General features: G+C 45.0%; 1 protein-coding gene across 1 annotated transcript; it reads right to left on the reverse strand.

Annotated features, from left to right (window-relative positions):
- Positions 1-850: 850 nt before the first annotated feature.
- Positions 851-26,178, reverse strand: ttbk1a (tau tubulin kinase 1a). Its single transcript, XM_061095621.1, has 15 exons — positions 26,056-26,178; positions 25,271-25,418; positions 24,102-24,175; positions 23,696-23,836; positions 23,436-23,540; positions 19,998-20,063; positions 19,497-19,589; positions 19,232-19,357; positions 18,999-19,153; positions 17,766-17,976; positions 17,395-17,567; positions 16,954-17,294; positions 16,581-16,762; positions 1,353-2,806; positions 851-1,262 (listed from the first exon to the last, which is right to left on the reverse strand). Exons 1-15 carry the CDS (start codon positions 26,161-26,163, stop codon positions 851-853), a joined length of 3,789 nt encoding a protein of 1,262 aa, XP_060951604.1. The 5' UTR covers positions 26,164-26,178.
- Between the last annotated feature and the right edge of the window lie 1,597 nt (positions 26,179-27,775).

Below are 27,775 nucleotides of genomic sequence, written 5' to 3' on the forward strand. Positions count from 1 at the left end.
TTTTTCTCATGCGATAAACAACAGGCATAGTGCCAACACATTGGTACAGAAGGTTCAAATTTACATTTTGCTTGGCAAGATAAAAAATAAAGATGTCTTTATGGGAAATGATTCTATTATATACTGTACAATTCAAAGCATAAACAAAATAAAAACACCCAGAAAATAGATTGATTAAAGCATGCCCATCGTCACACCATGAGGCTAGCAGCCGAGCAAATTATTTTGTGTTCACATCCAACTCTTCTCTTTATCCAAGACTATAATTGACACAGGATATATTAAGGAATCTCTTACGATATTATCATAGTTTGGGCCTTCAAACCAGTTCAATTTGATCTTTTTTTGGCCAATAGGAAGGGGGGAACTTGATCAAATAATGTAAAGGTACAGATTTTGCGTTTTCCTTCTACAGAGTCAATGTATATGTGATATACTTCACCATGCAATGTGAACCAAGCAGGGTATTGTCAGTTGAAGAGTAGTATAGCTGTGGACAAGCTGGGAGTACAGTGTAAGATGAGAGTTTCTGAAACTTAGCTTGTTGGAGACCAAGATTCTCACCTCCCGGAACCAGCTAGCGTAGAGCAGGGATTGGCCAGGGACATATCCATAGCACCATGGCAGCAACGCTCCTGTACCACAGTCAGTGAAAATTACTGGAAGCCCATGAAGATAGTTTGGGTAAGCTGTCCGTGGAAAATAATAAGAGGTTCATACATATTAAATGAGTTGAAGGAGGTCATTGTAACAGCAGGGTCTAATATGGAATCAAGTGAGAACCTTTGAGGCGTTGCTTGTCCGAAGACTGATTAAACATAAACGTGTCTCAGTGATGAGTCTCTTTGTATTATCTAGCGGGCGCCACCTTCTCCCTGGCAACCGGTTTCCCCTTTGTCGTACCAGCTGGTTTGGGCCGGGTCCTGGTGGACATGATGCCAGAGGAGGACTGGCCAGTGGCTTCCTGTGAGGCGCTGCGCCGCATGGTGGTTGTAGTCCTGGGCGGTAGCACGGGGACAGTTGGGGCTCGGACTGAGAGCGGCTGCCTGGACGGACATACTCTCTGAGGAGAGGGGCTGTCCGTCCTGCAGTGGGTGGAGCTAAGGCTGCGTCGGGTTCCAAACAGGACTCGCAGGGGCATTCGAGGGCTACCGGGCAGGGCCGGGGGGGCAGAGGGGCGAGGACATGAGGACGAGGACCTGGCTGAGACAGGTTTGGATTTCCGTTGGCTGCTAAGAGTGCTGAGACCAATTTTCCGATTCCTGTGGACAGAAGAAAAAATCAGAGGTGTTAAATTGCAAAATTCAAAATGAGAATTTTTAAAACTCAAAAAGGGAGCAACAGAATCATACCCATTAGCAAAGGATGGTGCTCCTTTAGTGCTGGACTCTGGCAAGGAGAGAGGGGAAGGAGAAGGAGCAGCAAGCCCCCCCGAAGGCCTCTTTATGGGGGTGACAGGCCTGGGGATCCTGCTCCTGGTCTCCTTGGAACCTTTCTCGTCAGTTGGTTTAAGACGCAAGCTTCTCTTGGATTCGTCCGAGGTGTGCATGTCCTCCTCTGAGCCTGTGGTGGACAGAGTTTCAGAGGCCCTCTGACGCTCATCGTCCCCAGAGGACATCGATGATGACGTCCCGGACAGCATCCTCCCCCTTATCCAGCGACCCTGTTGTTTCTGGACCAGCATACGGGCCAAGTCCAGCTGCCTGGCCCGCTGCTTGAGCCGAGCCCGAGCCGAGAGGGAGGAGGACTTTTCTGAGCCTGAATCCTCTTCAGATATCAGAACTGGGATTAGGCTGCGGATTCTGGGCTTAATGGATGTCGGTAGTTCTGATGCTGTTGTCTGAGGCTTGGCAGCTTCTTCACTGGGGGACGGCTGTTTCTTCGGTTCCTGTGACAGATCTTTATATTCATGAGCTGGAGACATTGCTTCTGGGACAGGCTCCAAAGACTGGACCTGGACAGGTGACACACCACTCTCAGTTTTGGAGTGTTTGTCAACTGGTGCAGTTTGGTCTGGCACCTCTGGAGACTCTTCTGTCACTGAGGCCCCCCCCTGCTCACGAGAGTAATCCTCTACAGTTGAGTCCTTCATGATGGCTAAGACTTCACGGTCACTCTCCTTGGCAGAGTGGCCGTTGGAAGACATGATGTTGAGGTGGGACGTCTCTGCAATATGGATGAAAGTTCGCTCAACTTTGGTGAAGGGCGGTGATGCAGGAGCGATGGGAGTGGACGGCCTCAAGTCTGACCTGAGAGCTGGGGACAAGCGCCCAGTTTCCGAAGGTTCGGGCTGAATTGCCTCGCCGACCAGGAGGCGGTCATTACGGGAATTGAGGGTACAAGGTGTGGCCAGCTCAGCCTCCAGCAAATGATCATCACCTGAGGGAGACTTGCGAGGGTCTCCAGGAGAGAAGAGGACAAGAGTTTTGGATGCGTCCTCCAAGTCAGGGTCTGCATCAGCAGCTGAGGCGTGCTCCCGCTGGACCCTCTGGTCCTCGGCCATGAGCGTGGAGGCCGCAGCTTCCTGGCTACGTTCCGTGCTTTTCTGACTGGCCTCGCTGTTGGACTCACTCTTTGTGACATCGTCATCCTTTGGCCCTGGAGGTTCCGGGACTTCTTCTTCATCTGGCGTGGCAAAGCTCCTGCGCTGAGGCAACGTACCAGTGAGCATCACTGCGAGGAAGTCCGCCCTCTTGGCCTGGAGCTGAGGAAGGATGTGGAAATGCTCCTTCTCGTCGCTCTGGCCCTTTGTCCTGTAGTCGGGGGAGGGCGGCAACGGGATGCTCTGCTCCGTGGGTGATAACACCTGGAAACAAGTTAACAATCATTTAGTTACCCTGCGAAAGACTCAGAACAACACAACATGGAACAGAAACATGATGTTAGGAGTTCACTGATGTCACAAAGCAGCTTCAACGTGGACGACCAATCAAACCATATGAGAGGTGGAGCTCCTCCTGGATTGTGTCCATATCTCATCACATCAGTCCTGCTGATGCTACATCGACATTATACAAAAATCAAGGAATGTGTCTTTCCGCATTTTTTTGTTGTTCACTTACTCCCTTCTACTTGTATCACGTTATTAAAAAACATCATTGTTATTACGTTATGAGAAAAACGAAGAGTGAAGAAGAAGGAAAGGTCAGTGTGGCCCCTCGTAGAAAGACCACAGCAACTGATGTATTTGCCCCCAAAACCATTTTAATGTCATTTTGGTTGTACACAAGCTTTTCAAGATTGTCTAGATTACATACATTGATATAAAAGGCACAAAAAAAATGCTTTGCAGAGTTTATCATTAGACAGCACACAGTCTGATATCAGGTGTATTTCAAGTGTTTTCCTTCATAAAGATTTAACATAGAGCCTGTACAGACTAAACCCCGCTAATTATCATGCTATTAGAGATTAACTGCAAACCTATTGACTTTCTACATTTCTGTATATGTACACAGTTATCAGTTGGATTTACAAAAGGTTTAAAACACATGCTTTAAATTATACAAGCAGATCTGTACAATCATAATGTGATAGAAAAGAAACGCTTACATGTATCATACACGTGAAAGACACTCACGGATCATCACACTGAGCTAACACTGTTCGATCTTTGCCTCATCTACAGACACCCTGCTTTTATTGCAAACACTTTGAAGGAACATTCAGACCTTTTATGGAATTCTTGTTTTTGTGGTCGGATGAGAGAGTTTTAACTAGAACAGCCATAGGTCCGAGATGTGCCTAGCTTAGCACAAACTAAGACTGGGAGCAGGGGGAAACGTGGCTGTGTTAAAAGACTAAACAAATACACTTTTGAGCAAATTGTATATTACATAATTTAGAATAGATGTAGAAGTAGAAAACGTATTGTACCTTCTCCTCTCTGTCGACCTTGGCGGACAGTAGCCTAGCTTAATTAAAGCTAATCAACTAAACCGGCTGTTTCAATGATAATCAGAATTGTGTAAAGGTACAAGATGAGTTACAAATTTCCCGCTGCTTCAGTCTTTGTGCTACATGAAGCGAAACTTTGCCGATAAGTGACACAGACATGAAACTGATCCTCATCTCCTAAAAAAAGGGTTTCCTACGTCTGAATGTTCCTCTGAGACACGAGGGATTTCATGTGACAGTTTAGACGGATCAATAAAGTAGTGAATGTGGCGTTCAGTCGAAACACAGCTAACATGGACACGTGTTCATCTCTAAAGACACAGTGTCTGAACCTTATCTGTACAATATCACCCTGTTATTCATAGAATTCAGCGCTAACATATCAAATATGCAATTAAATATGTGGTGGAAGGAGCATAGTTTTTTGTTATATTAATATAATTCAACTGCGTGATTCATGAGGTATAAATGTTCTGTGTTAAACCATTTTCAACAGTTTCTGGTAAATCCACACTCACTGACTGAAGAGCAAAGGAAACTATAAAAACAGAAAAGCTTCAAATTCACAGTATCGTTGATGAAATGGAATCATAATTTCTGTCGTTTTTTTCATGGGTTAAGAACATTTTCCTAATTTCTGGTTTGACCACAGCACTGTATTTAAATATCACATTTCTTCATATAAGGAATTTCTAATCAACAATTCAATGAGATTTTCACGCTTTACAATTTGCAAGTTAATCAAGTTTAAATCAATCGAACATATTCAGTATATTTTGGGTTGAAGAACACGATTTGAAGGTTTGACTCACACGACGCTCCAAACTAATTTAAATTTAATGTTTTCTTTCAGCCAAAAAAGAGCCTGTTCACAAGTGCAGTGTTTCAGTCGATATGCAAATTTTGGAAATTTCATGAAATGAATCCTAGAGTCACTAAACAAACATGCTCACAGCAGCAGAAGCCTAACACGCCTCTGACAGCACATTGGTTCGGAGCGTGCTGTCGGCCTTATAAGAATTTAGCGTCTTGCACTTCACATGTAAAGGTTTGAAGCACCGGATCTTATTAATGTTGTCGGGTCCATAATTCCTACAAACCATGATGAGTGAATAAAGTTGAAGTGGATCTGTGAACCTGCTTTGATCCAGCATGAATTTGCTGAATATTCACAGTGGACAGTTTGATTTTCCCCTCATGCTCACATCAGTTCTGTTGGCCTCTTTGCTATGAAGCTATAATTTGAAGATGGTCGATGGGAGTTATGTCAAAAACAGCCAAAATAAGATTTGTTTTAAAAGTAAATATCCCATTCGCCATGAGTTGTCGGCTCAACTGACGCTTAGAAAATCTTTTAACAGCAAAATGATGCAGACACAAAACACTGTAAAATGTCACATCAGCAGAATAAAAGAGGTGATGGTGAATTATGGATTCTGTGATCAGGGTTAAAAAACGGCTCCTGCTGCCGGTCAGCGCCGGACTCGACAGCTCTGATCCGTGAGTATCCCCTCTCGTAGCAGGGCGAATTATTTACAGAGAAACATCACAGACGTCTTTCAGTCAGAGGTGCATGTTCACTGTTTTTGTTGTCATTACAGTACAGTGGTGTTTTTAGTCATATTACAGTCAGAGGTGCGTCGTACTAACAGTAGATCTCATGCAAAGAGTGGCGACAGTCGGCAAACAGTCTTTGGGTGCGACACGCTGTCATTGATGCTGCAGATGTTTGTTTGTTTCCTCCGCACAATAAGCACAGAGAATTCCATAGCCTGTTTCTAACTGAAGGTGGCGCTGCGTTCACGTGGACACAGGACAAAACACGTATCAGTGACAATCTTGTACGGTAGGTGAATTATTTTGCAGGCGTGCAAAACAAAGTTCAGAGTTAGCAGCTAGCACACGTCTTACATTCTCTAAGTGGTTGTACTCTAAACGCTATGATACATATAAAAAAACAGGCAGGTTGTCCTGAAGTCAGCGTGAAGCAGCAAGAAAACAAACTGGAGCCGTAATGAGCCTCAGCACTGACACACATGTCCTGCTCAGGCTAAGCTAACGCTAACGCCGTAGGTAGAAGCTTAATGAAACGCAGGTGGTGCATATTTAATTAATGTAGCCCTTTTACACTTTTAGGAAGCAAGAGATTTGCTTCCATTGCACAAAATGGCCGTCCTAGCAGGTCTCGTGTGGCGAGATTTGGGAAAAACATTGAGAATGTGGAGGAGACACAGCTTGGACTCTGAATCGAAGGTCGTTTGAATGACATTTAAAGCAACAAACCAAAAGAACAGCTGCTTTGGTTCAAATATAAAACTACTCAACACTCAGACGTCACCATGTTGTTGTCGTAACATCGTGAAGAACCAACCACAGACATGTGTTTAATGAAAACCTCCATCTGCTGGAACGAGCACTGGTTTGGATTTTGTTTCTGTATCAGTCCTGTTATTGAACTTGCTGGGAATTTGACAGCGAGTGTCATAATGAAAACGGACAATGTGTGAAGATCTTTTCGCCGCGGGACAATGACACATCGCAGATCTCAAACTTCTTGATTAAATATCAAATCAAATCATTTGCTGCTGTTTGTTTTGATGACTGTTATTTTCTTTTCATTTTGTTTAAAGACATTTGTTTCCAAAAGAACTGATGAGTCAATGTGTCAATCAAAAATTGCATAGAAACTACACTGACATTAACAATAGAGAGCGGGCCCTTCGAAATCCATAAGGCTCTTTTTATTTCACAGCCTCCGTCTCTGAACCTTCACCCACAACTGCAGATTTCATGGTGTTTACTCATGATTTTTTTCTTATACCGTAACTACCGGGAAACTTCGTGGACATGGTAACACACTTTTACTCAAACCAACAAACGTCACTGAAATAAACACAACAATGAAACAGCCCCTGGCTGCGTGGAGTATGAAGGCTCTAGGTTCAGAAATCGATCTGCGTGGTTCATGATGCAGAGCTGACACTCTCAGATAAAAGCCGCAGATCGGAACCAAATCAGCATTTGATCAGTCAATCGCTCACTGTCAAGTTACCACCTTCTACTAGATTTCAACTGCAGCCAATTAGAGCGGAGCAGACATGAGTCAAGCCTTGTGTCTCCAGTGTTTCTCACTTCAAAAGGCGCAGACAGAAGCCACCCGATCGGCAGACGTTCATCGCGTGAGTCGGCTCTGCAAAGAACAACATCGCAGACTCTGAGCAGATTTTCCAACCTGCTAGAAATCTGCGACACCTGCAGCCGGCTCCAGCCAATGGGAGCACAGGACGAGGTGAAAGACTCCCTGTCGCAGGTCAGACTCGTAGTATGAACTCACAAGAACTAGGCAAAACTTGACCTGGAACCAAAGGCTGCCAAGACTGAATCAAATCGAAAAACTGATGTGATTTGAAAATGTTGGGAAAAAAACATCTAAATTCACTTGTCAGTTTTTGCTAACACATCCTACATTTCACTTATTGCATCTGTGTTTTCAATCAGACTAATCCTCTCAGGGAGACGCAGGGATAAAGTGCAACAGTAAAAGTCCAGCGGTCAGAAAATCATGATGGACGAGGAAGCACGATGGAAATCAGACTTCGATCTGAAAACATGTCAACAAGTCAGGAGCGGGAAAATGCAAAACACGACGAAGCTCAGGTTGGATCAGGTCACACTCGATGACTCATCGTTCCACCGAGGTCAGCAGAGAACCAGGTTTAGGAACAACAGGAACCTACAATCTGATGGACCTTTAAGGCAAGAAGCTTCAATGCTTACTTTTCAGAATCTCCACCAACAAACACACAACTTGAAACCAGTCTCAGGATCGACCTGGATGACTCCACAGCAAAGACTTCTCTCCATGACAACCATCTCCATGACAACCTGCTGTAGCTTCGACTGACTATGGTTTCTGAAAGTTTTTTTGAGCTTGTTATCTTGAGATTATGACTTAATCCTTATTATTACGTTAAGACAATGAAGTGCCTCGACGGGGAGGACGATGTGTCGGATTCCTTTTTGTCTCCAGGTTGAAACGACTCAAAGAGACGAGAAGCTTGTTATGATGAGGATCAATACTAAAGGTTTTAATATATCTTCAAAGAACCTGATAATTTAATGCTGATTCAGGATCTCAGGATCAAGGAACAGAGTCTGAAGCCGTATGCATCATAACAAAGACGATGCTAACATGCTAAAACGCTGTAAACAGCTGAATTCCAGATGTAATTGGTCAAAAAACTGTATTCACAAATTAAAATGTTGACCTGAAGATGGAACCAAATAAAAACTCAGATGAGCCTCAAGGTTATGAGGAAACACCTGTGCTACATGACATGTCTTTTCAACTACTAATGGGAACCACTTGGTGGCGCTAGAAGAAAGAACAAAGCTCACTTCAGTCAGTAGGATTCATCCTCTGAGGAGCATGAACATCGGAATTAAATTTAAAGACGATGGTGAGATATTTCAGTCTGGACCAAAGTGATGGAGCGACTGATAACCATCATCTAAAGGTGACGAATACAAATAAGCCATAATCTCCAGATAAAGGATCAAAAGAATAGAACCAGAGATGCAACAATCACACGACAAACTAACTTTTTAAAACTAACAACAACACACAACAGGCGCCCCCCCCCCCCTCCCGACACAATCAGAGCTCTGCCACCTTTTACAATCCCCTACAATCGTAAAAATTCATATAAATTCAACAAATGAATTCACTGAACAGACGCAGGGCGAGTTAGATGCAAAGAGCTGTGAACCTCCTCATGTGCAAAACTAAACATGGTAAATAAACTCAAAGGAAAATTAACTTTTTGCTGCAAAATAAGCAAAACCTTTGTCGGACGTAGTTTCTTCCTTGGATTGAATGTTGTATAGTTTATATTTCTGTCCAGTCAAGATGTTTTTGGAAGTTATATTGAAACATTTATATAAAATGAGTTTTGTGATTTAATTAGTTATTGTCATTTTTTGGCTTGTGAATTTATTTAGTAAAATGTTTTGTTAGGGGGTTTTATTTTTTATTTTATGAAAAGCTTATTTCTTTTTTTTTCCTTTTTTTTTTTTTTTAAAGCGTTGCTGTTTTTGTTTTTGTGTTGATCTTTTGTGATGTTTAACATTTACACTCCGACATACTGAGATCCGAGCCAATGATCCGCTTTCACAGCTTCAACCTGTTCACAGAGGAAACTCACACTCTTCTCTTCACACACAACATTTAATGAAACATGGCGTTTGGGTCGGTGGAGACGTGGCGTGGAGACGTGGCGTGGAGGCGTGGCGTGAAGCGGTGTCAGTGTGTTGCTCGCTGGACGGGACGAGCGGGACGAGGGAGACGCCAAGGCTCCAAAAAGACGACGACTCCAAAGTCTCGGTGCAAAAACTCGATCGTCGGGACGGCCTGCATTCCTCGACAATCACTCCTTCGTTTCAGCAGGAAAAGCGTTTTAAAAATGAATAAAATGCACAAACTCTGTAAAGCTTAACAGTCTGTCAGCAGCTCGTCTTCTTCACAGAAACAAGAAGGAAACGTTTCTCCCACCAGGCTCCAGATCTGTGGCGTGTGCAAATCAGGTTCGCAGAGAGTTAGAGTTTATTGCATGGAAAACATTTCCTGTAGTCAGCACTTTCCTCCTCTTCTTCAGTTCCTCTGCTTGAAAGGTCGGTGGTAGAGCTACGTGAATGTGTGTGTGTGTGAGTGTGTGAGTGTGTGTGTGTGTTATGGCTTGGTGTGTTGTAGTAGCGTGTGCGGTTATCGTCCGTCTCTCAGTGTGCTGTTTCATACATGTGCATATTCATGTATGCCTTTGTGTAACTGTAAATAACGATGGACGACATGACGGCTCGTTGAAAAGTGAAGCCAAAGTGTGTCTATCGCCCCCTGGTGGCTGGCTGCAGTGTAATTCATAAAGCACCCTCCTCCGTGTTAACAGATGGGACATGGACTAAACTGTTAAATAAATGTTTGTCAAAGATGTTTCTGTCGTTTCAGCTCGTTCTTCTCTCTCTGATGTTTCTGATCAGTTTGTTTTCAATCAGTTATTTGATGATATGAAACAAGCTGAGACGTGATGATTGACACTGATTGTGTGATGTAGTGGAGACGTGTCGTCCACCTTGATTTACAGTCATTCATCTTTATTTACAGTCTAAAGTTTGTATATGCAGAGCCGGTCTGAAGGAAACTAAACCACCAGGGGCTCAAAACCAAAATTTAATTGACTGGTTTTAATTAAAAATGTAACTCTGGACTCTGTGAAGGGCATTTGTAAACAGTTTTGTATCTATAATTTTTCTTTAATTATCTACAATTTTTGTATATATTTTTGTATATATATTATTATATTTAATGTATTAATATATTATATATTATATATACATATTTATCTATCGACTATTAAATAAATCAATAATCAGTTAAGTACAGTTTGCATCTAGGGGCACCAGGGTGCAGTGGGGGGCAATGGGGACTAATTCTGCCCGAGGCCACAAAAATGGTTTGGCCAACCCTGCATATGTCTATGTGTGTGTGTGTTTGTGTGTGTGTGTGTGTGTGTGTGTGTGTGTGTGTTTGTGTGTGTGTGTGTGTGTGTGTATTTCACATGTATGTGTACTCTTGAGTCTCTCAGGCGTCTCAGCTGCTGTTCTTGTTCATGAGCTTCGCTAACATCTGCTGCAGCTGCGTCCTGGACACGTTCAGGACAGAGTGTCTGCTCCGCGGGCTGCCGGGCGCCGGCAGAGTGCCCGCGTGCCGCCGCCGGGCCGAGGCCGTGGTGGCGGTGATGTGGGCGGGGCTACTCTCGGCCGAGCGGCTCCTCTGAATGAAGCTGCCTCCACCGTGGGGATACTGCTCCGTCTCCAGGGTGGAGGAGGAGAAGACGTAGGAGGCCAGCCTCCTCAGCTGATTGGGCCGTGGTTGGTGTCTGTCATCATCCAACTGCAAACAGACCAATCAGAGAGGGGGGGGGGGGGGGAGGTTAATAAAGGTAAACAGACACGTTGTAATATAAATGAAATGCTATGTTTTTCTATGGCTACATCCCAACACTCTGATTTGACTTCCTGCCCTCGTCTCCCTCCCCTGACCAGACGTTAGAAAGGAGAGAGCCAATTGATGCTCTCACACATCTAAAGCCTGCAGCTGATTGGTCAAAGGTCATGAGGGGAGGGGCCTGGGAGAGAAGCTGAGGGAGTGTTGGTGTAAACTACAGTCAGAGCTACAAGATGCTACTCACAAGCTATGAAAAAGTAAACAGTTGAGCTGTTAGCTGTGTGGCGTTGGTCAGACTAGCTGCACAAATAGTGATGAAAATATTTCCCCCACAAAGAATCACTTTAAAAGGACAAAGTCACCAGCACGAGCACAAAGGGAATCTACAGTCTGAGTCTACAACAGTCTGAGGCTGCACAACTTTGAGCTGTTGGATTTCTGAAGGAATAAATGATTCATTACCACTGGAGATGCAAAAAAAAAACAACTAAAGAAACAGGGAACACAAAAGAGAGATGGACTCATCAAGCACACAAAACACAGACACACAACGGAGGAAAACCAGGGAGGAGATTGTCTGAACAGAAGGAAAAGGAAGAGGAGGAACAGAAAGTGAGTGAGAGAACAGAGGTAAAGGACTATTCCTAAACTGTGCTTACCCCGAAACATCACTTTATTTCTTCTCGTGTTGTCCCAATGGCACCCTCGCTCTTTTCTGTGTCTCCTCAGGTGAGTCAAACTCGACATACTGTGTACTTTTAAAGCGATAGGTTGGGGGCAAAGGCGTCAGTAGTTATGTGGAGGGAGAGAGGAGGAGGGGGGGGGGGGACTTGGAGAGGAGTAAAAAAAGAGAATGGCAGTCCTCGGTGGTTGGCGGTGGAGGAGAGCTCGCTCTGAATCTACTGGCGACGCCACGCAAAAATCAAATCGAGTGAAAGCAGCGCTCGCCGCTTCGGAATCGTTTAGCGGACGCGTGCACACGTGTGACCTCACATATCAGAGGAGTAACATCCAGCCTGTATGGAGGACCAAACCTGACTTATTAGTGAATACATATATGAGTGCATGAAGAAATCAAAATGGTCACATAAATGTATAATTCAACCAAAAAGCATAAATGGATAAAGAAAATAAATCACTGCTCAAGGAAAATTATTGCAAATCCTAAGATTTAAACATAATGTGAAAACAAATGTGAAATTCAATAATTCCACATTAATGTTCCCTGAAACCTGCTGTGCATAGTCAGACTCCCCAGTGGTTGGATCCTAAATGATTCTGGTGAACACAGCCCCTGACCTTGTCTGTAGCGCCACCATCAGGACATAAAATACACAAGCACACACAAGAAAAAATGAAAAACATCTAATGTAATGAAATGTCCTGATTTAAATTCCTGGTCCCTTCAGGATGAATCGTTGAGATATAAGATTTAAGAATAGTTCCATGATTCTCCCTTTGGCGCCACCACCAGGACAAACTGAGCTCCACTGCTGGGAGGACTCATCAGGATGTTGTGGGTGTGATACAACACTTTATTCTTTTAGTGTCCATTAAATGATCAATCAAACATTTTCATTTATACTTTTTTATTACTGTGTCAGGTTTGGTTCTCCATGATTGTTCCTGTTTTATTAGTTTTATTAGTTCATCTGTTTATCAGGACCATTTAGAACATAAATTACTCTTTTTGTGTCTGTTTTTGTAGATTAAACTGTAAAAGCAAATACATATAAATATTATATTTATATATAAATATTATATTTATATATAAATATTCAGCGCCATCAGTGTTTCCATAAACTCTCTTTTCATACTCTTCATATTTAGTTGAAGGAGGACGAGAAATCCTGAAAGTTTACAACACTTTGTTTCTCCTTTCATCTGAGACCTTGACTGAAAACACTGGCTTCTGACACTTTGCTCTTTTTATGATATGAAATATGGTGGAAGACACAAATACTGTTGTTGTGTGTGTGGCCGAGCAGCAGGAGGCTCTGACATCAACCCTGAACCAAACCTGGAAAATGTACGACCTCATTTCGTTTGACAGTTTCCAAATCCTGAACTTTTCTCCAGGATCATGAAAGTAAACAGATGTTAGGACTTGGACTGAATCCTGACGTAAACACATTGTTTAAAAAGAGACATTCATGGCTTCGTTTGGATAAAGTCCAGCTGCGATTTACGAGTTACTATCTTTGACAAACAGTGAGAGACACAAGTCGCAGAAATCACAAGGAATCTCTGCAGCCAAAGACAGAACTGTCTCAGCGAAGAGAAACGACCAGCGAGCAGGAAATGTGTCCAACCACGACCTCAGAAACGACCTTCAGGTTGAACCGACGCCTCCGACGGACGCGACAAAAAACTGACGAGTTTCTCCGAACTAATCTCCGCTGAAGAATCCACGGACGTTACTTTCCACCACTGGAGGCAGACGTTGGCAGTTAAAGGACAGAAGGTTGATGCTGAACTTTTGGGCTAAATTGGTCAACAGCAGCTAAAGCTAGTTAGCGTTGGCTATGTAGCAACAGCACCACACCTCCCCCCCCCAGGGGCAGCGGCCTTCTGTCTACCTTAACGAAGGAGACTTTTCTCAGGGCCGCGTCCTTCAGAGGACCCAGCCCACGAAAGATCCGACAGACGATTTACTGTTTGCACAACCAGCTCCTCTCGCTCTTACCGTTGCATCTGAAGCTACTTTGAGCTGCTGCACGTTCTCTAGCGGAGCCGCCATCATAGCTTGTTAGCTTGGTTTCTGACACTCAATGAATCCTGGGCCATGTTAGCCCGAGAAGGAGGATCCCCGAGAAGGAGGATCCATCGTAACTTGGGAGCTGAAGGACACAGACGTGTTCGAAGGGAGCTTTCAAAAAGAGACAATATGGAAGTCGCCTCAAAGCACGCAGCGCCTGAACCTGGACACAGTTTGTGTTACTTTCCTCACGAACAACACATTTCTTTCCCGCCTACACAGAAACCTTCCCTCTGTCTTTCGTAAGCCTCTGCTGGACTGAGTGAGAAGCTGCTTTTATTACTGAGTGAGACACGTCTACATTCCTAAATGTGTTTTCGCAAACGTTCTTTAAACAATTAAACAATTCTGAAATTGCCAACACAACAGAATCTCACGGAAAAACCGTTCCCACACGTCACAGCTTTCATTCAAAAAGCTGCTGTGTCATCGCGAGGGGAAACCAAAGAATGATTTTACGACCCTGAGAACATCAGTATCGGCCAATTCTGAAATACTCTGGATGACATTCAATATCAACTTATGACAATATCTGGACATGGCATCTGCATTGTGGAACCAGCGTGTTACGGGTGGGCAACTGGATACGGTTAGTGAAGAGTGAACGTTGGCACAGGACGTATGAGTCCAATGTGAAGGTTAGTTCCTGGGACACTGGGCTTCTTTTTTTAACCTGGTGTGTTTGTAATAAATTGACATTGTCTCACCATCGTGAACAGACATCTAACGCAGCCACAGGATCAGTATGAGTGTGTGTGTGTGTGAGTCACTCGCATGTGTCAGTGAACAAGAGAAAACACAGCAGAGCAACAGAGGATGAAACATCATCAACATCCTGACATCAACAGCACGGCAGCTGCAGCTGTTTCACATTCACTCATTCAGAATTTAACCCCGGAGAAAGAAATGGGAGAAAGATTAACACTCAGTTCCAATGGCGAGGAAAAGATGGCCACGCCTTCCACACAGCGGGACGGTAACAGCAGGCTTTTATGTGTCACAGGCATTCGTGGAAAAATCAAACCATTGATATCACCAGGGTCAAAAGAAATCAGCAGCTACATGTTGAACCAACTGAACCGAACCTCAGGTCAGGTTCAGTTCAATCAAACTCTCCAGAGCTCCCTGGATACTAAAGTGTTGTGTTAGCTTCTGTTCTAATAGAGTCTGTATCGTTTCTTCACAGTTTCTTCATCAGTGTTTGTGATCCTGACATTTCAAGATGAATCAGGATCTGTGATTTTCATCAACTACCGATCCCCTGAGACTTTGGTTGAGTGACGAGACGCTGGTTAGCATGCTAACTTCAGTGGAAGCAAAGACGTAATAAGACTAGAAGCCAAACAAGAGTTAACGTTGGTGTTGTTTTCAGCTCGGGAGAAGTTTGGGAGTTAACAAATGAAGTTTGATGAACTTGAAATGCTTATGCTAATGCTAATGCTAACGTTGACTCCTTTCGATGAGCACGACAAAATTATTTCCTAGATCTTTAGGAAAGATTTGGTTCTAGTAACGTGGTGATTTGGTCTTTGTCTCGTGGTGAATATTTCACTCGATAAACCGTTCACATAAGAGCGGGAAGGTAAAAGACAATCCAGCATGAGCCCAGGAGTTTAGATCATTACCTTCAACAGCAAATCAAAAGTGGTGTTTACGACTTGCTGACCACGCAGACAATTTACGATCACTAAAGGACAGATTCTTACCATTGTTACATCATTATTTGATTAATATTTCTTGATTAAAATCCAGTTTCAGAGAACTTAAATTATGTTTTTATAGCAACATACCCCATTATACATTATCTCAAGGCATTTTACCTAGTAATGCAATAATATATATATATAAAATATATAATTGATGAGAGAAACCGTTTCCACATTTTTTGAAGGAAATTAAAGTAAAATACACAATGAAAGTTCAACAATAAGAAAGTATCTAACGTAATTCCTTATCATGATTTAGCTCAGTGCTACAACAGCTCTTACCCCTGAACAAACACAGAACTGACTCATTATTTTAAGCTTGGAAATGAGAATATGAGCATCGTCTCCTTCGTTAACGAACTAAACAAAACCTACATGAAGAACGTAAACAGCAGGAGGAGCTGAAGCTGCTTTTACCTCCTGATCTGTCTTTGAGTCTTAGGACTGAACCAGGAGCTACATTTTTACCTGCAACTTAAAAACTATTTCATTTGACACAGTACAAATGTATCTGAAAGATCAATATAGCTGGAAGAAGAGAAACCTGGAAATCGGCAGGACCTCAGATCACGCTGGATTTGTCCTTTAAAGGGATAGTTCACTGAAAAATGAAATTCACCCGTCATCTTCTCACCACGATGCCGATGCAGTGAAGTCTTTGAGTGACCTAAAGAGTCTCAGAGCTAAACTTTGTTGCAGCCAAGGCGACCTCTTCTCCAGAAGTAATAAAACAACACAAAGCTAGCGGACGTAGCCACACGCCCGTGCTCTTGGGCGAGACGTGAACACGCGTCCGAGGAAAGGATCAGAGACATTAAGACTAAGAACTGGCTGTAAATGACTCAGTCTCCAGTGGAATCTGAGCGCCGGGCTTTGGGACACGCGATGACACCAGGGGGCAGCATGGAGTCGCCTTGGCTGCAACACTGTTTCCCCCGAAGTGTTTTGTAGACTCAAAAACTTCACGCCCCCTCCATCATAGTGGTGAGTAGATAATAAGTGATTTATTATTTGGATGTGAACTATCCCTTCCAGCTGCATGTTGACGACAGATGACTGGAGCAGTAGCTGCTGAACAGCAACTCGTACGACCGCGTCTGTTATCGACAGCTGGTCGTCAGAGTCACGACTGTAAACAAGACTTCCACGCCGCTCATCTGCCACCAACACGCCGTCAGAGAGCTCAGCTCTCCTGTGATTGGTTGGCTGGTTCTCTTACCGGTCTTTGAGGTCCAGTGGGATCCGACTCTCTCCGACGGGGGCGTCCCGATGGCAGCGAGTGACAGGGCGACTGGGCGGGGCTCCCACCACTCCTCCTCGACGCCTCCTCCTCCGTTAGCGTTAGCATCCCTCGGCTGCTTTCCCGGGTGTGGGTCTTTGGCCGAACCACCAGTTCCCCTCCTGCGGGAAGAACAAGGTGTAAAGAGGGAGGAGCTGGCAACAGACCTTCAATCATCACTACGTCTACTGAGTGTTTGGTGATTTGGGTTTGTGACTCTAAGGGATTTGCGTTTGTCTCGGAGCAGAACCATGTGGATGGCGAGCCTTCTCCTAGCTTCTGTCCATGTCCAGGTGCATGCAGAGTCTGTTACCTGCGGCCCGGAGCCTCCTCCGCTCCTCCTGCTCCTCTAAGGGACGCAGCTCCTCCGGCTCCTCATCCGTCGTCCCCGATGTGGTTGGTTGGAAGTCTCGTAACTCCGTCTCTTTGTCGATGATCACCCACTCTTTACTGTCAAAGTCCTCTTCCTCGGCCAGCGGTACAGAGCGGATGAAGGCGTTGCTGTGCGCCTCCTGGTCCGCCGACGCCACCGACATCTCCTGGCGACCACTGGCCTGTCGATCCCCGCGGCAACCGGGGTCGATGGACAGCATCTGTGCAGGTTGGGAGGAGTAGACGTGACGAGATGGGGAGCCGAGGATGTCCATCCTAGACCTGGAGGACACACGGACAGACATGTGGAAACTATCGTGACTCTAAATTCACTGAAGCCAGTGAGGACAGTGACCCCTGCTGTTCAACAGTTTAACGTCACCTCTGTCCGTAGCCGTCCACTCGACCCTCGGCAGCAGACAGCCGGTCCGATTCAGGGCTGTTGACCCGGCGATACCGTAAAGACCGACCCTGACCTGTCGGTGACTCCGGGGCTCCGCCTCGAACTGGTGACCCCGGACACACGGCCCGACCCACCTCCTCCTCCTGAGCCCCCTGAAGATCCACAGCATGACAGAAAGAAAAAAATGAATTTAAACTGTTTGGCAACTCAGTTTTTATCATGGAAGGAATCAAACGATGGAATAAAATAGATAATGAATAAATAATTCATGACTATTCCTTTGCTAGTTTCTGGTTACACCAGCACAAACATGTTTTTCAGCTTCACAAGCAGCACTGTTCACTTCAGACCTTGTTCAGGCTGATCCTGAGTCGGTTGCGGTTGAAGTCCGTGTCCTCCCAGGCTTCTCCCGTCTCTCCGGTGTGTTGGACGCCCGTCTCCCCAGGGGCTCGACTGGGTGGGGCCGGGGGGGCGTTCTCCTGATCACTGAGGTGTTCGTCCTGCAGAACATCGTCGGTGTTCTCCCGCTGAAGATCACCAGGAACTGGGGTCACGATGGCTCTGTGGGACACAAATACACAAGTGTTGTAATGTGTCGTCTGTTTTATTTATTCTGCTCATCACAAGAAACGGTCGAGAGGATTAACTCAATCAGACTCAGATGAGAGACGACAGGGGTTTAAGAATAATTTGTCTTATTTTGATAGTCTAGGGCAGACATGGGCAAAGTACGGCCCGCAGGCTTTTTAATCCGGCCCGCCGAACTAGTCCAAATAATAAAAAAAATTTAAAAAATTTAATCGTTTTTTAAACTAAAGGGCACATGATCTCCCTTCACTTTCTCCCTTTGCCCTGTGAGCTCTTCTGTAAAATGAGAGGATCAAGTGGACAATGAGTGTCGAGTGTTTAACACGGAGTCGACAACAAAATACTTTTTCACTGAAGTCCAATCGAAGGCTGTTTGCCTGATATGCAGAGAAACTGTCGCAGTTTTCATGGAGTACAACATCAGCCGTCACTTTGCTACGAAGCATGCTAACTACGCTAGCAAGCAGTCAACACAAGAACGGGCGGCTGCAGCTCAGAGGTTGGCGACTAATTTACAGACTCAGCAACATTTTTTTTCACAGACAAACTGCGATTAAAGAGTCATCTACCAAGGCAAGTTTTTTTGGGGGCATTCAAAATAGCAAAGGCTAGCAAGCCTTTCTCTGAAGGCGAGTTTTTGTTAAATGTTTTTGCAAATAAGTGCTTTGCTACTTGGTAAAGGCCAAATCCTTTCATGTAAAGATTTTTCCATGTCATTTATATTAGTTCACAAAAACACTCCATCCATCAGTTCCTGGCCCCGCCCCTCTGTCAAATTTAGAACCCATTGTGGCCCGCGAGTCAAAATGTTTGCCCACCCCTGCTCTAGGGTCTTATTTTGATAGTCTGGGGTCTTATTTCGGTCAATCCATGAGAAGTGGCAACGCAGCGACAGGAAGTCGAACGCTGTCGGACATCATGCTGAATAATTACGCTCAGCTCTGGTTTTGCAGGCGTCACTAACGTGTCCCGTGGTTTGGTTGGTTGGTTCTTACCCCACCATGGCGGCGGTGGGTCGGGTGTTCTGTTGTGGTTGGCTGGTGGCCGTGGTCGACAGCGTGACGTCGCCCCCCCCCTTCTCCCAGTCGAAGGGCTCGTTCTCCGTGATGATTCGCTCCTTCATGCTGTTCTCGAACACCGACATCAGCAGCTGGACAGAAAGAAGAGAGAGACTCGTGAACCTGAAGTAAAGACGCAGACAGAGCGCACATGGTTCTACAGTGAGTACCTGGTAGTCCGGTTTGGTGAAGTAGTCCAGGGCCAGGACATGGTCCAGGAAGATGTTGAACTCTGAAGGCATGTGTTTGAGCAGCATCCGATGGTCGTAGCGCTCCTTGATCTGACCAACTTGTTCCTGGAACAAAGAGAACGAAGAACACTCTCAGCCACAGACTCCGATCTATTCACAGTTTGTGATGTTTTATCTACATCGAAATAACAATCAACTCGTCTCATATTGTTAATACTTTTGTTGTTGTTAGCGCAGCCGTTACCTTATCTTTGATCTTTCGCCATGGCAACTGTCCGACAGCGAACTCCACCAACATGTAAAACAACGACCACAGATCGTCATGGCGACCCATTTCCTGGAGGAACACACAACGGTAAATGTAGAGTCTGTCGATGACGGGCGGAAGCTTCTGATTTTAGACGTTTAAGGGAAGCTCATGATTTATATAATTCGATAATTATGAAAGTGCGTCAGATATTCATGTTAAAACATTGATAAAACACTTCATTATATTTGTGAAAGTCTTCGATAGAACATTCACTTCACTTGTCAGCAACAAACAGGGATTTGTCTAAAGAAAATACTTTGTTGCTATAATAACATATAATATAAAATAATATAAAATAAATATATAATATGATTAACACTTTAAAAAAATGACGTTTGTATCTGAAAATACTGAGGTTTAGATATTAACATTTCTCATCACACTGGGAGGAGTGGACATCCATATTTTCTACATATTTCAGAATATGTCACTGACCTTGTTTTTATGAGCGTTGACGGAGGCGTAGCGGACCGTCCCTCGGAACCCGGCCACCGTCCTCGGCTGGACACAACCACACACACGTTAGACATCGACAAACGTCTTCATCTCAACTCAGTAACTCGTCTTAAATTGCAACATCCTGCTGCTCAACAAATTAAACACATATAATTATAAAAATAAAACTGATTTCAATTTACCCAAAACAAAATCTGGCAAATCTGGCACCAAACAAATAAAAAAGAAAGTAAAGACGGATGTTAAATACTAAGATGATTTCTTGTGATAACAAAATCATTTGTTCTCTTCTTCTCTCGCTCCAGTTGCCTCAAGTGTTTCTGTCCTTTATTGATCTTTTAAAAACGTTTGCAGCTCCGTCAGTTTGGTTTTTATTTCCACTCGTCTGCAGCTCATTTAAAAACATCATAAATCGACATACTGATTGTGTAAATATAGATTTGTCTGTGTGAGATATATAAAGTCGTATATATTATTTGACCCCTTCACAGACACAGGGATGATTTTTATCTTTATGTGCCAGTTTTATTTTTCAGGAGTGCGTTGTTGTAGTTTTCATTCTGACCACAAGAGGAAGTGGTGCAGCACCACCCGAGTCTAAAGAGCTAAATCAGATTAAGAGTGTTCAGTATTTCTTTCTATGTGATTTCTCCATGAAACACATTTTACCAGCTTTTCTTTGCTGTTTTGGTTCATATTTTTTATTTATTTAAAAGAATAATAAATCCTGTTTGTCCCATTAAGACTAGAGTGGTGCAGCTCATCCTCTTGTGGCTGAAATGAGTATTACAGCAACAATCGTTTGACAAAAAAAACTAATCTTGACCAAACTAGAATGTCTCAGTGAAGAAGAAATATTAGAAAAAGGATTTGTTTATCATAAAACACTTGGCTGGTGATGCAGTTGTGTCCTGTCTGTTGCTATAGAAACCACTCACATCCCTGGGTAACCATGGAGATGATGGAGAAACGGGAGGCATGCACGTCAAAATCATAAGTCCAAAGGAAACTGTAAGAAACACAAAAAAAACCACACAACACTGAAACGTAAAGGATGAAAATAAAAACACAAATTTCAAAACAAAGCAACAGGAACTTCACAGAACGTAAATCAAAGATAAAAGAGCTGATGACGGATCAGTGGTCGACACAGACTGAGCGTCATGCAGCAGAAACTCTGAAGAACCGACGAGGGAAACCTTCACTCAGAAGCATGAAGTTCAGGTGCAGGCGTGTGTTCGCTGACGTTTGGGTTCAGGCAGAGACGGAAGCAGCAGATCTATTTATTCCATCCAGATGATTTATTCATCAGCTGAGTCTCAGAGAGATCTGATCCTCTCACAGGACCAATCACCTTGACCCTGCAAGCCAAGCTCCGCCCCCTCCTCAGCTGGATTATTGACTTCCTGACCAGCAGGAAGTGGCGGAGGCAGTTTGGCTCCGGCCCGTCTGCACCACATCATGAGTTTGTGTCCTCTAAATGACTCCACCTCCAGCCACGCCCACTCTGGCCAATCTCTAATCTGTTAAAGGAGACTATGTCTTTACAACTCTACATCAGTAGAATGTTTTTCCCAGTTCATTGAAACGCAGCATTTACTGCAGCGCCGTCACTTTGCTTTTGTAATATTATGACTTTTTCTCGTAAAAATACGACTATATTCTCGATATATGAGAGAGAGAGAGAGAGAGAGAGAGAGAGAGAGAGAGAGGGAGAGAGAGAGAAAGAGAGAGAGAGAGAGAGAGAGAGAGAGAGAGAGAGAGACAGGCTGGCTGCTTTAAGAGAGAGAGACAGACCCAGAGAGAGAGCGAGAGAGAGAGACAGAGAGAGAGAACGAGAGAGAGAGAACGAGAGAGAGGGCGATCCTCCCCTGAAGCTGACTCAGCTGTTGAGACACAGAGATAAAGAGAGAGAGAGAGAGAGATAAAGAGAAAGAGAGAAAGAGAGAAAGAGAGAAAGAGAGCGAGAGAGAGAGACGGAGACACTGGGAAACAATGATGGAGGATGGGTGGAGGAGAGGACAGTGAGAGAGAGAGAGAGAGAGAATATATTGAGAGCCTAAGGTCTCTCGCCCACTGACGCATGTGAGAGCATCAAATATTCATCTCACTGCAACAGACGCCACACAACACTGCAGGAGGAAGAGGAGGAGGAGAGGAGAGGAGGAGGTGAAGGTGGGGAGGAGAGAAAAAGAGGAGGAGAAGAAGAGGAGGAAGACTATGAGGAGCTTGACGGTGGAAGCAGCTGACGTAATCACGAAGCTAAAAATAGCTCAATACGATAGAGAGACATAGAAAACGAATGATAGAAATGAAAAGAGAGAGAGAGAGAGAGAGAGAGAGAGAGAGAGAGAGAGAGAGAGAGAGTCCACCAGACCTGACGACCAACAACGACACTGTTTAACACCCTTTCAAAATAAAAGCCTTCTCCATCCAGAAAACTGCAAAATTCAGCATCAGGATCTTTCAGATTTCTGATCAATGATTATTATAGTTCGGACTCGAGCACCGAGCGGTGGGAGGCCCTATTGAAATTATAAGGATTATTCTGAGCGTAAAGAATTTGCTTTTTGAGGGCTTCAAAAATCGTTTAATCTTTGCAGTAAATTAGAAAGTGGTGAAAATGTACGTATTCTAGGGTATTTGGAAATGGGCGTGGCAGAATGGCTCAACAGCGCCACCTGGAACCCAGCCCCTTGGTTTCCAGATAACCGATTTTCACCAAAATCGGGACAAAGGTGTTTCGGGACCAATCATAGAAAAAACCCTCACGGAGCATTATGAAAAACGCAACAGGAAGCCCGCCATTTTGGATTTAGTGGCCATTTTGGCCATATTCCAAATTTTTACACTTGTCGTAAGGCTTTCATCAAATCAACTTAAAATTTAGATTAGTGTCATCACAACAAGATGGAGATCTAAACGTACTCAAATTTTTCCTTTTCGTTATACCGTATGACCGTGGCGTGGCGTCAAATCAAGACGATTGACCTGCACCTGCAATATTAAGTCACTAGAGGGCAGTGTAAGACCATGGTTTGACCAAGGACGAAATCTTCTTTCCCAGGGCTAAAGAGTTCGTTCACACAACTTTAGTGTGTTGGAAACTAAATTACACTTACAGATGTTTGACAATTAATGTTGAGAGATAACTTTAGTTCATGATTGAGGGTAAAAGGAGAATTTTTAACATGTACGTTGCACTGTGTGACCGTGGTGTGGCTTGACATTTTAAGGATTCACCAAAAAAGAGGGATTTATTACAAGTCCACGTTGCATTAAACTAACTGTTTAAAGGCAGCTACACTGGTAACGACCCTCTTCGTAAAAACTGCGTAAGTTGGGTTCAGGAAGAAGTTTCTTCTAAACAGCTGTTGGTGAACGAGGCCTATTGTCGGTGTGGATAAAGTTTCTCACCGGTCGGACCTCTCCGGTGGTGTTGGTGTACTGACGTGCCAGACCGAAGTCCAGCATGTAGCACTTCCTGTAGGTGGAGGGAAGCCGGCCCATCGCAAAGTTTGACTGTGAAGAAAAACAACACAAAAACATATTTTATCAATTTATTACTGACGCTGATGTGCTGGTTTGACGAGGTCATCGTTCGCAGCCCAGATGTCAAATCCTTTAAATCAACTTCCTGTCTATCGGCACTCTTCGCTCAGGAAGAAACATCGTACCGGTTTGATGTCTCGGTGCAGGAAGCCCACTGAGTGGATGGCCTCGATGGACTCCAGGATCTGCTTCCCGAGCCGCAGGGTGGTGCTCATGGTGAAGGTTCCTCTGGGCTGGCTCCTCCGCAGGTCGGCCAGGTTACGACCCTGCGGCAGAAAACACAGGGACGCTCACACACAGACACACTCGTCCAGGTTGTAGGTGGAAGCAAAACTAGCTGTCGTCACTTTGAGTCCAAGTGCAGATAGGAGCCAGATTTAAAAGAATCCCCTCGAGATGTTCCTGATTACGTCACAAGGCAAAACGTGAGTGAGAGGTCACAGGCGTGGCTGAGATATCGTGTTCACAAGCATGAGACGGACGGACAAGCTGGAAACCGGCCCTGGCACCTCCGTCACACACTGGACTCACCTGGAGCTGCATCACCACATAGTTGAATTTGTCGTTTCTCCCGCAGCCAATAAACTTACAGACGTGGTTTTTACCTGAAGAAGAAACAGAAAAGAATTAAAGGTTCATTCACATCTACTACATGTTGTGTACTAATGTCACTGGAGTACTTCACATGTTGTGTACTAATGTCACTGGAGTACTTCACATGTTGTGTACTAATGTCACTGGAGTACTTCATATGTTGTGTACTAATGTCACTGGAGTACTTCATATGTTGTGTACTAATGTCACTGGAGTACTTCATATGTTGTGTACTAATGTCACTGGAGTACTTCATATGTTGTGTACTAATGTCACTGGAGTACTTCATATGTTGTGTACTAATGTCACTGGAGTACTTCATATGTTGTGTACTAATGTCACTGGAGTACTTCACATGTTGAGTACTAATGTCACTGGAGTACTTCATATGTTGTGTTCTTATGTCACTGGAGTACTTCATATGTTGTGTACTAATGTCACTGGAGTACTTCATATGTTGTGTACTAATGTCACTGGAGTACTTCATATGTTGTGTTCTTATGTCACTGGAGTACTTCACATGTTGTGTAGTAATGTCACTGGAGTACTTCATATGTTGTGTACAAATGTCACTGGAGTACTTCATATGTTGTGTTCTTTTGTCACTGGAGTACTTCATATGTTGTGTTCTTTTGTCACTGGAGTACTTCACATGTTGTGTTCTTATGTCACTGGAGTACTTCACATGTTGTGTTCTTATGTCCCTGGAGTACTTCACATGTTGTGTTCTTATGTCACTGGAGTACTTCACATGTTGTGTTCTTATGTCACTGGAGTACTTCACATGTTGTGTACTTATGTCACTGGAGTACTTCACATGTTGAGTACTAATGTCACTGGAGTACTTCACATGTTGTGTACTTATGTCCCTGGAGTACTTCACATGTTGTGTTCTAATGTCACTGGAGTACTTCACATGTTGTGTACTTATGTCACTGGAGTACTTCACATGTTGTGTACTAATGTCACTGGAGTACTTCACATGTTTTGTTCTTATGTCCCTGGAGTACTTCAGATGTTGTGTACTCATTTGTTGATGAGAGAGATAGTTGTGTGTCTGTGTCTGTGTACAGAGTGGTACAGTAGAGTTGACTCCTCCTCCTCACCCTGCAGCTTCTTCAGCACCGCCACCTCCATCTTCAGCACCTGCTTGGGCTGCTGGGCCGACTCCACCTTCAGCGCCACGTTCTCCCGCGTCAGCAGGTCCAAGGCCTCGTAGATCTCCCCGAAGCCGCCGCCGCCGATCTTCTTCAGCTGAGACACGCAGGACAGAGTTTTTATCATGTCTTTATTCTTCTCCTTTGATCCCTTTGTTTCTATGGTCTTTTCACTCATCCTCCTCTTCTCCTTATCTCTGTTCATCATTCATTTTGTTTGTGCATTTAGATATAACTCATGTTGAGGGACCTGTTTGTACACTGACATTATGGGGACAAAGTGGGTTTATAGTAGGTTAGATTGTGTGTGTGTGTGTGTGTGTGTGTGTGTGTGTGTGTGTGTGTGTGTGTGCGAGCAGTGGTTCCGTGACACACAGTAAATTGATCAGTGAAGTGCAAACGGCCTGCAGGCTCCACACTGCGATGTGATTGGCTGAAACTAGAGCTGCATTATGTAACTTTTATTTCAGAAACAAATAGAAGCTCAGCTTTCATTTATACAAAAGTGACTTTAACTCCTGAATTAACAAATTAATAATCAACATTAAACAAAATGATACTATTTAAAAATGTAGATTAAAAACAATACATTAAAGCACAGTATTAGTTTCAGTCATAAAACAAGTTAATGCACAATTAGAAAATATTTTGAAATAAAAACAAAGCTATAATAATCTAAAAAACAATCAAGTTGTGAGAAAGCTACTAAAGGGTGAGGAGGTTTCCCGACTCACCACTTTCCATCGGTCCTTGACCATGCAGTTGGGCGGCAGGATGTCGGCCTGCTCCGACGTCCCGTTCATGTTGGCGTTGTCCTGGAGGCTCGGGACTAGGCACTGCATCTGCCAGCCAGACAGAACACGAGCAGCTCCCAGCTTAAAAGAGCCATTTATCTGAGAGGAGGAGGGGGGAGGAGGAGGAGGGAGGAGGGAGGAGGGAGGAGGGAGGAGGGATGAGGAAGGACGGGAGGAGAGAGGAGGAAGGAGGAAGGAGGAAGGAGGAAGGAGGAAGGAGGAAGGAGGAAGGAGGAAGGAGGAGGAAGGACGGGAGGAGGAAGGAGGAGGGAGGAGGGAGGAGGGAGGAGGGAGGAGGGAGGAAGGACGGGAGGGAGGAAGGAGGAGGAAGGAGGAGGGAGGAGGGAGGAATGAGGAGGAGAGAGGAGAGAGGAAGGAGGAGGGAGGAGGGAGGAGGAGGAAGGAGGAAGAAGGGAGGAGGAAGGAGGAAGGAGGAGGGAGGAAGGAGGAAGGAGGAAGGAGGAAGAAGGAAGAAGGAAGGAGGAAGGAGGAAGGAGGAAGGACGGGAGGAAGGTGGAGGGAGGAAAGGAAGGAGGAGGAGGAGGAGGAGGGAGGAGGGAGGAGGGAGGAGGGAGGAGGGAGGAGGGAGGAGGAAGGAGGAAGGAGGAAGGAGGGAGGAAGGAGGAGGGAGGAAGAAGGGAGGAGGAAGGAGGAAGGAGGAAGGACGGGAGGACGTGAGGAAGGAGGAAGGAGGAGGGAGGAAGGAGGAGGAGGGAGGAGGGAGGAAGGAGGAAGGAGGAGGGAGGAGGGAGGAAGGAGGAAGGAGGAAGGAGGAAGGAGGAAGGAGGAAGAAGGGAGGAGGGAGGAAGGAGGAAGGAGGAAGGAGGAAGGAGGAAGAAGGGAGGAGGAAGGAGGAAGGAGGAGGGAGGAAGGAGGAAGGAGGAAGGAGGAAGAAGGAAGAAGGAAGGAGGAAGGAGGAAGGACGGGAGGAAGGAGGAGGGAGGAGGGAGGAGGAAGGACGGGAGGAAGGAGGAGGGAGGGAGGACGGGAGGAGGAAGGAGGGAGGAGGAAGGAGGAAGGAGGAAGGAGGAAGAAGGAAGGAGGAAGGAGGAAGGACGGGAGGAAGGACGGGAGGAAGGAGGAGGGAGGAAGGAGGAAGGAGGAAGGAGGAAGGAGGAAGGAGGAAGGAGGAAGAAGGAAGGAGGAGGGAGGAGGAAGGAGGGAGGGAGGAGGAAGGAGGAAGAAGGAGGGAGGAAGGAGGAAGGAGGAAGAAGGGAGGAGGAAGGAAGGAGGCGGGAGGAGGAGGAAGGAGGAGGGAGGAAGGAGGAAGGAAGGAGGAAGAAGGAAGAAGGAAGGAGGAAGGAGGAAGGAGGAAGGAGGAGGGAGGAAGGAGGAGGGAGGAAGAAGGAAGGAAGAAGGAGGAAGGAGGAAGAAGGGAGGAAGAAGAAAGGAGGAAGGAGGAAGGAGGAAGAAGGAAGGAGGAAGGAGGGAGGAGGAAGAAGGGAGGAGGGAGGAAGGAGGAAGGAGGAAGGAGGAAGGAGGAAGGAGGAAGAAGGAAGAAGGAAGGAAGGAGGAAGGAGGAAGGAGGAAGGAGGAAGGAGGAAGGAGGAAGGAGGAAGGAGGAGGAAGGGAGGAGGAAGAAGGGAGGAGGAAGGAGGAAGGAGGAAGAAGGGAGGAGGAAGGAGGAAGGAGGAAGGAGGAAGGAGGAAGAAGGGAGGAG

The sequence above is a fragment of the Limanda limanda genome, chromosome 2 (genome assembly GCF_963576545.1).
Source record: "Limanda limanda chromosome 2, fLimLim1.1, whole genome shotgun sequence".
NCBI classification, from domain to species: domain Eukaryota; kingdom Metazoa; phylum Chordata; class Actinopteri; order Pleuronectiformes; family Pleuronectidae; genus Limanda; species Limanda limanda.

Coding starts and splice junctions, on each gene's coding strand:
- ttbk1a (XM_061095621.1), bottom strand. CDS start 26,163: ATGCAGTGCCTAGTCCCGAGCCTCCAGGACAACGCCAACATGAACGGG. Junction 23,541..23,695: donor TGCACCGAGACATCAAACCG/GTACGATGTTTC, acceptor TTTTCTTCACAG/TCAAACTTTGCGATGGGCCG. Junction 2,807..16,580: donor CCACTGGACCTCAAAGACCG/GTAAGAGAACCA, acceptor ACTTGTTTCCAG/GTGTTATCACCCACGGAGCA.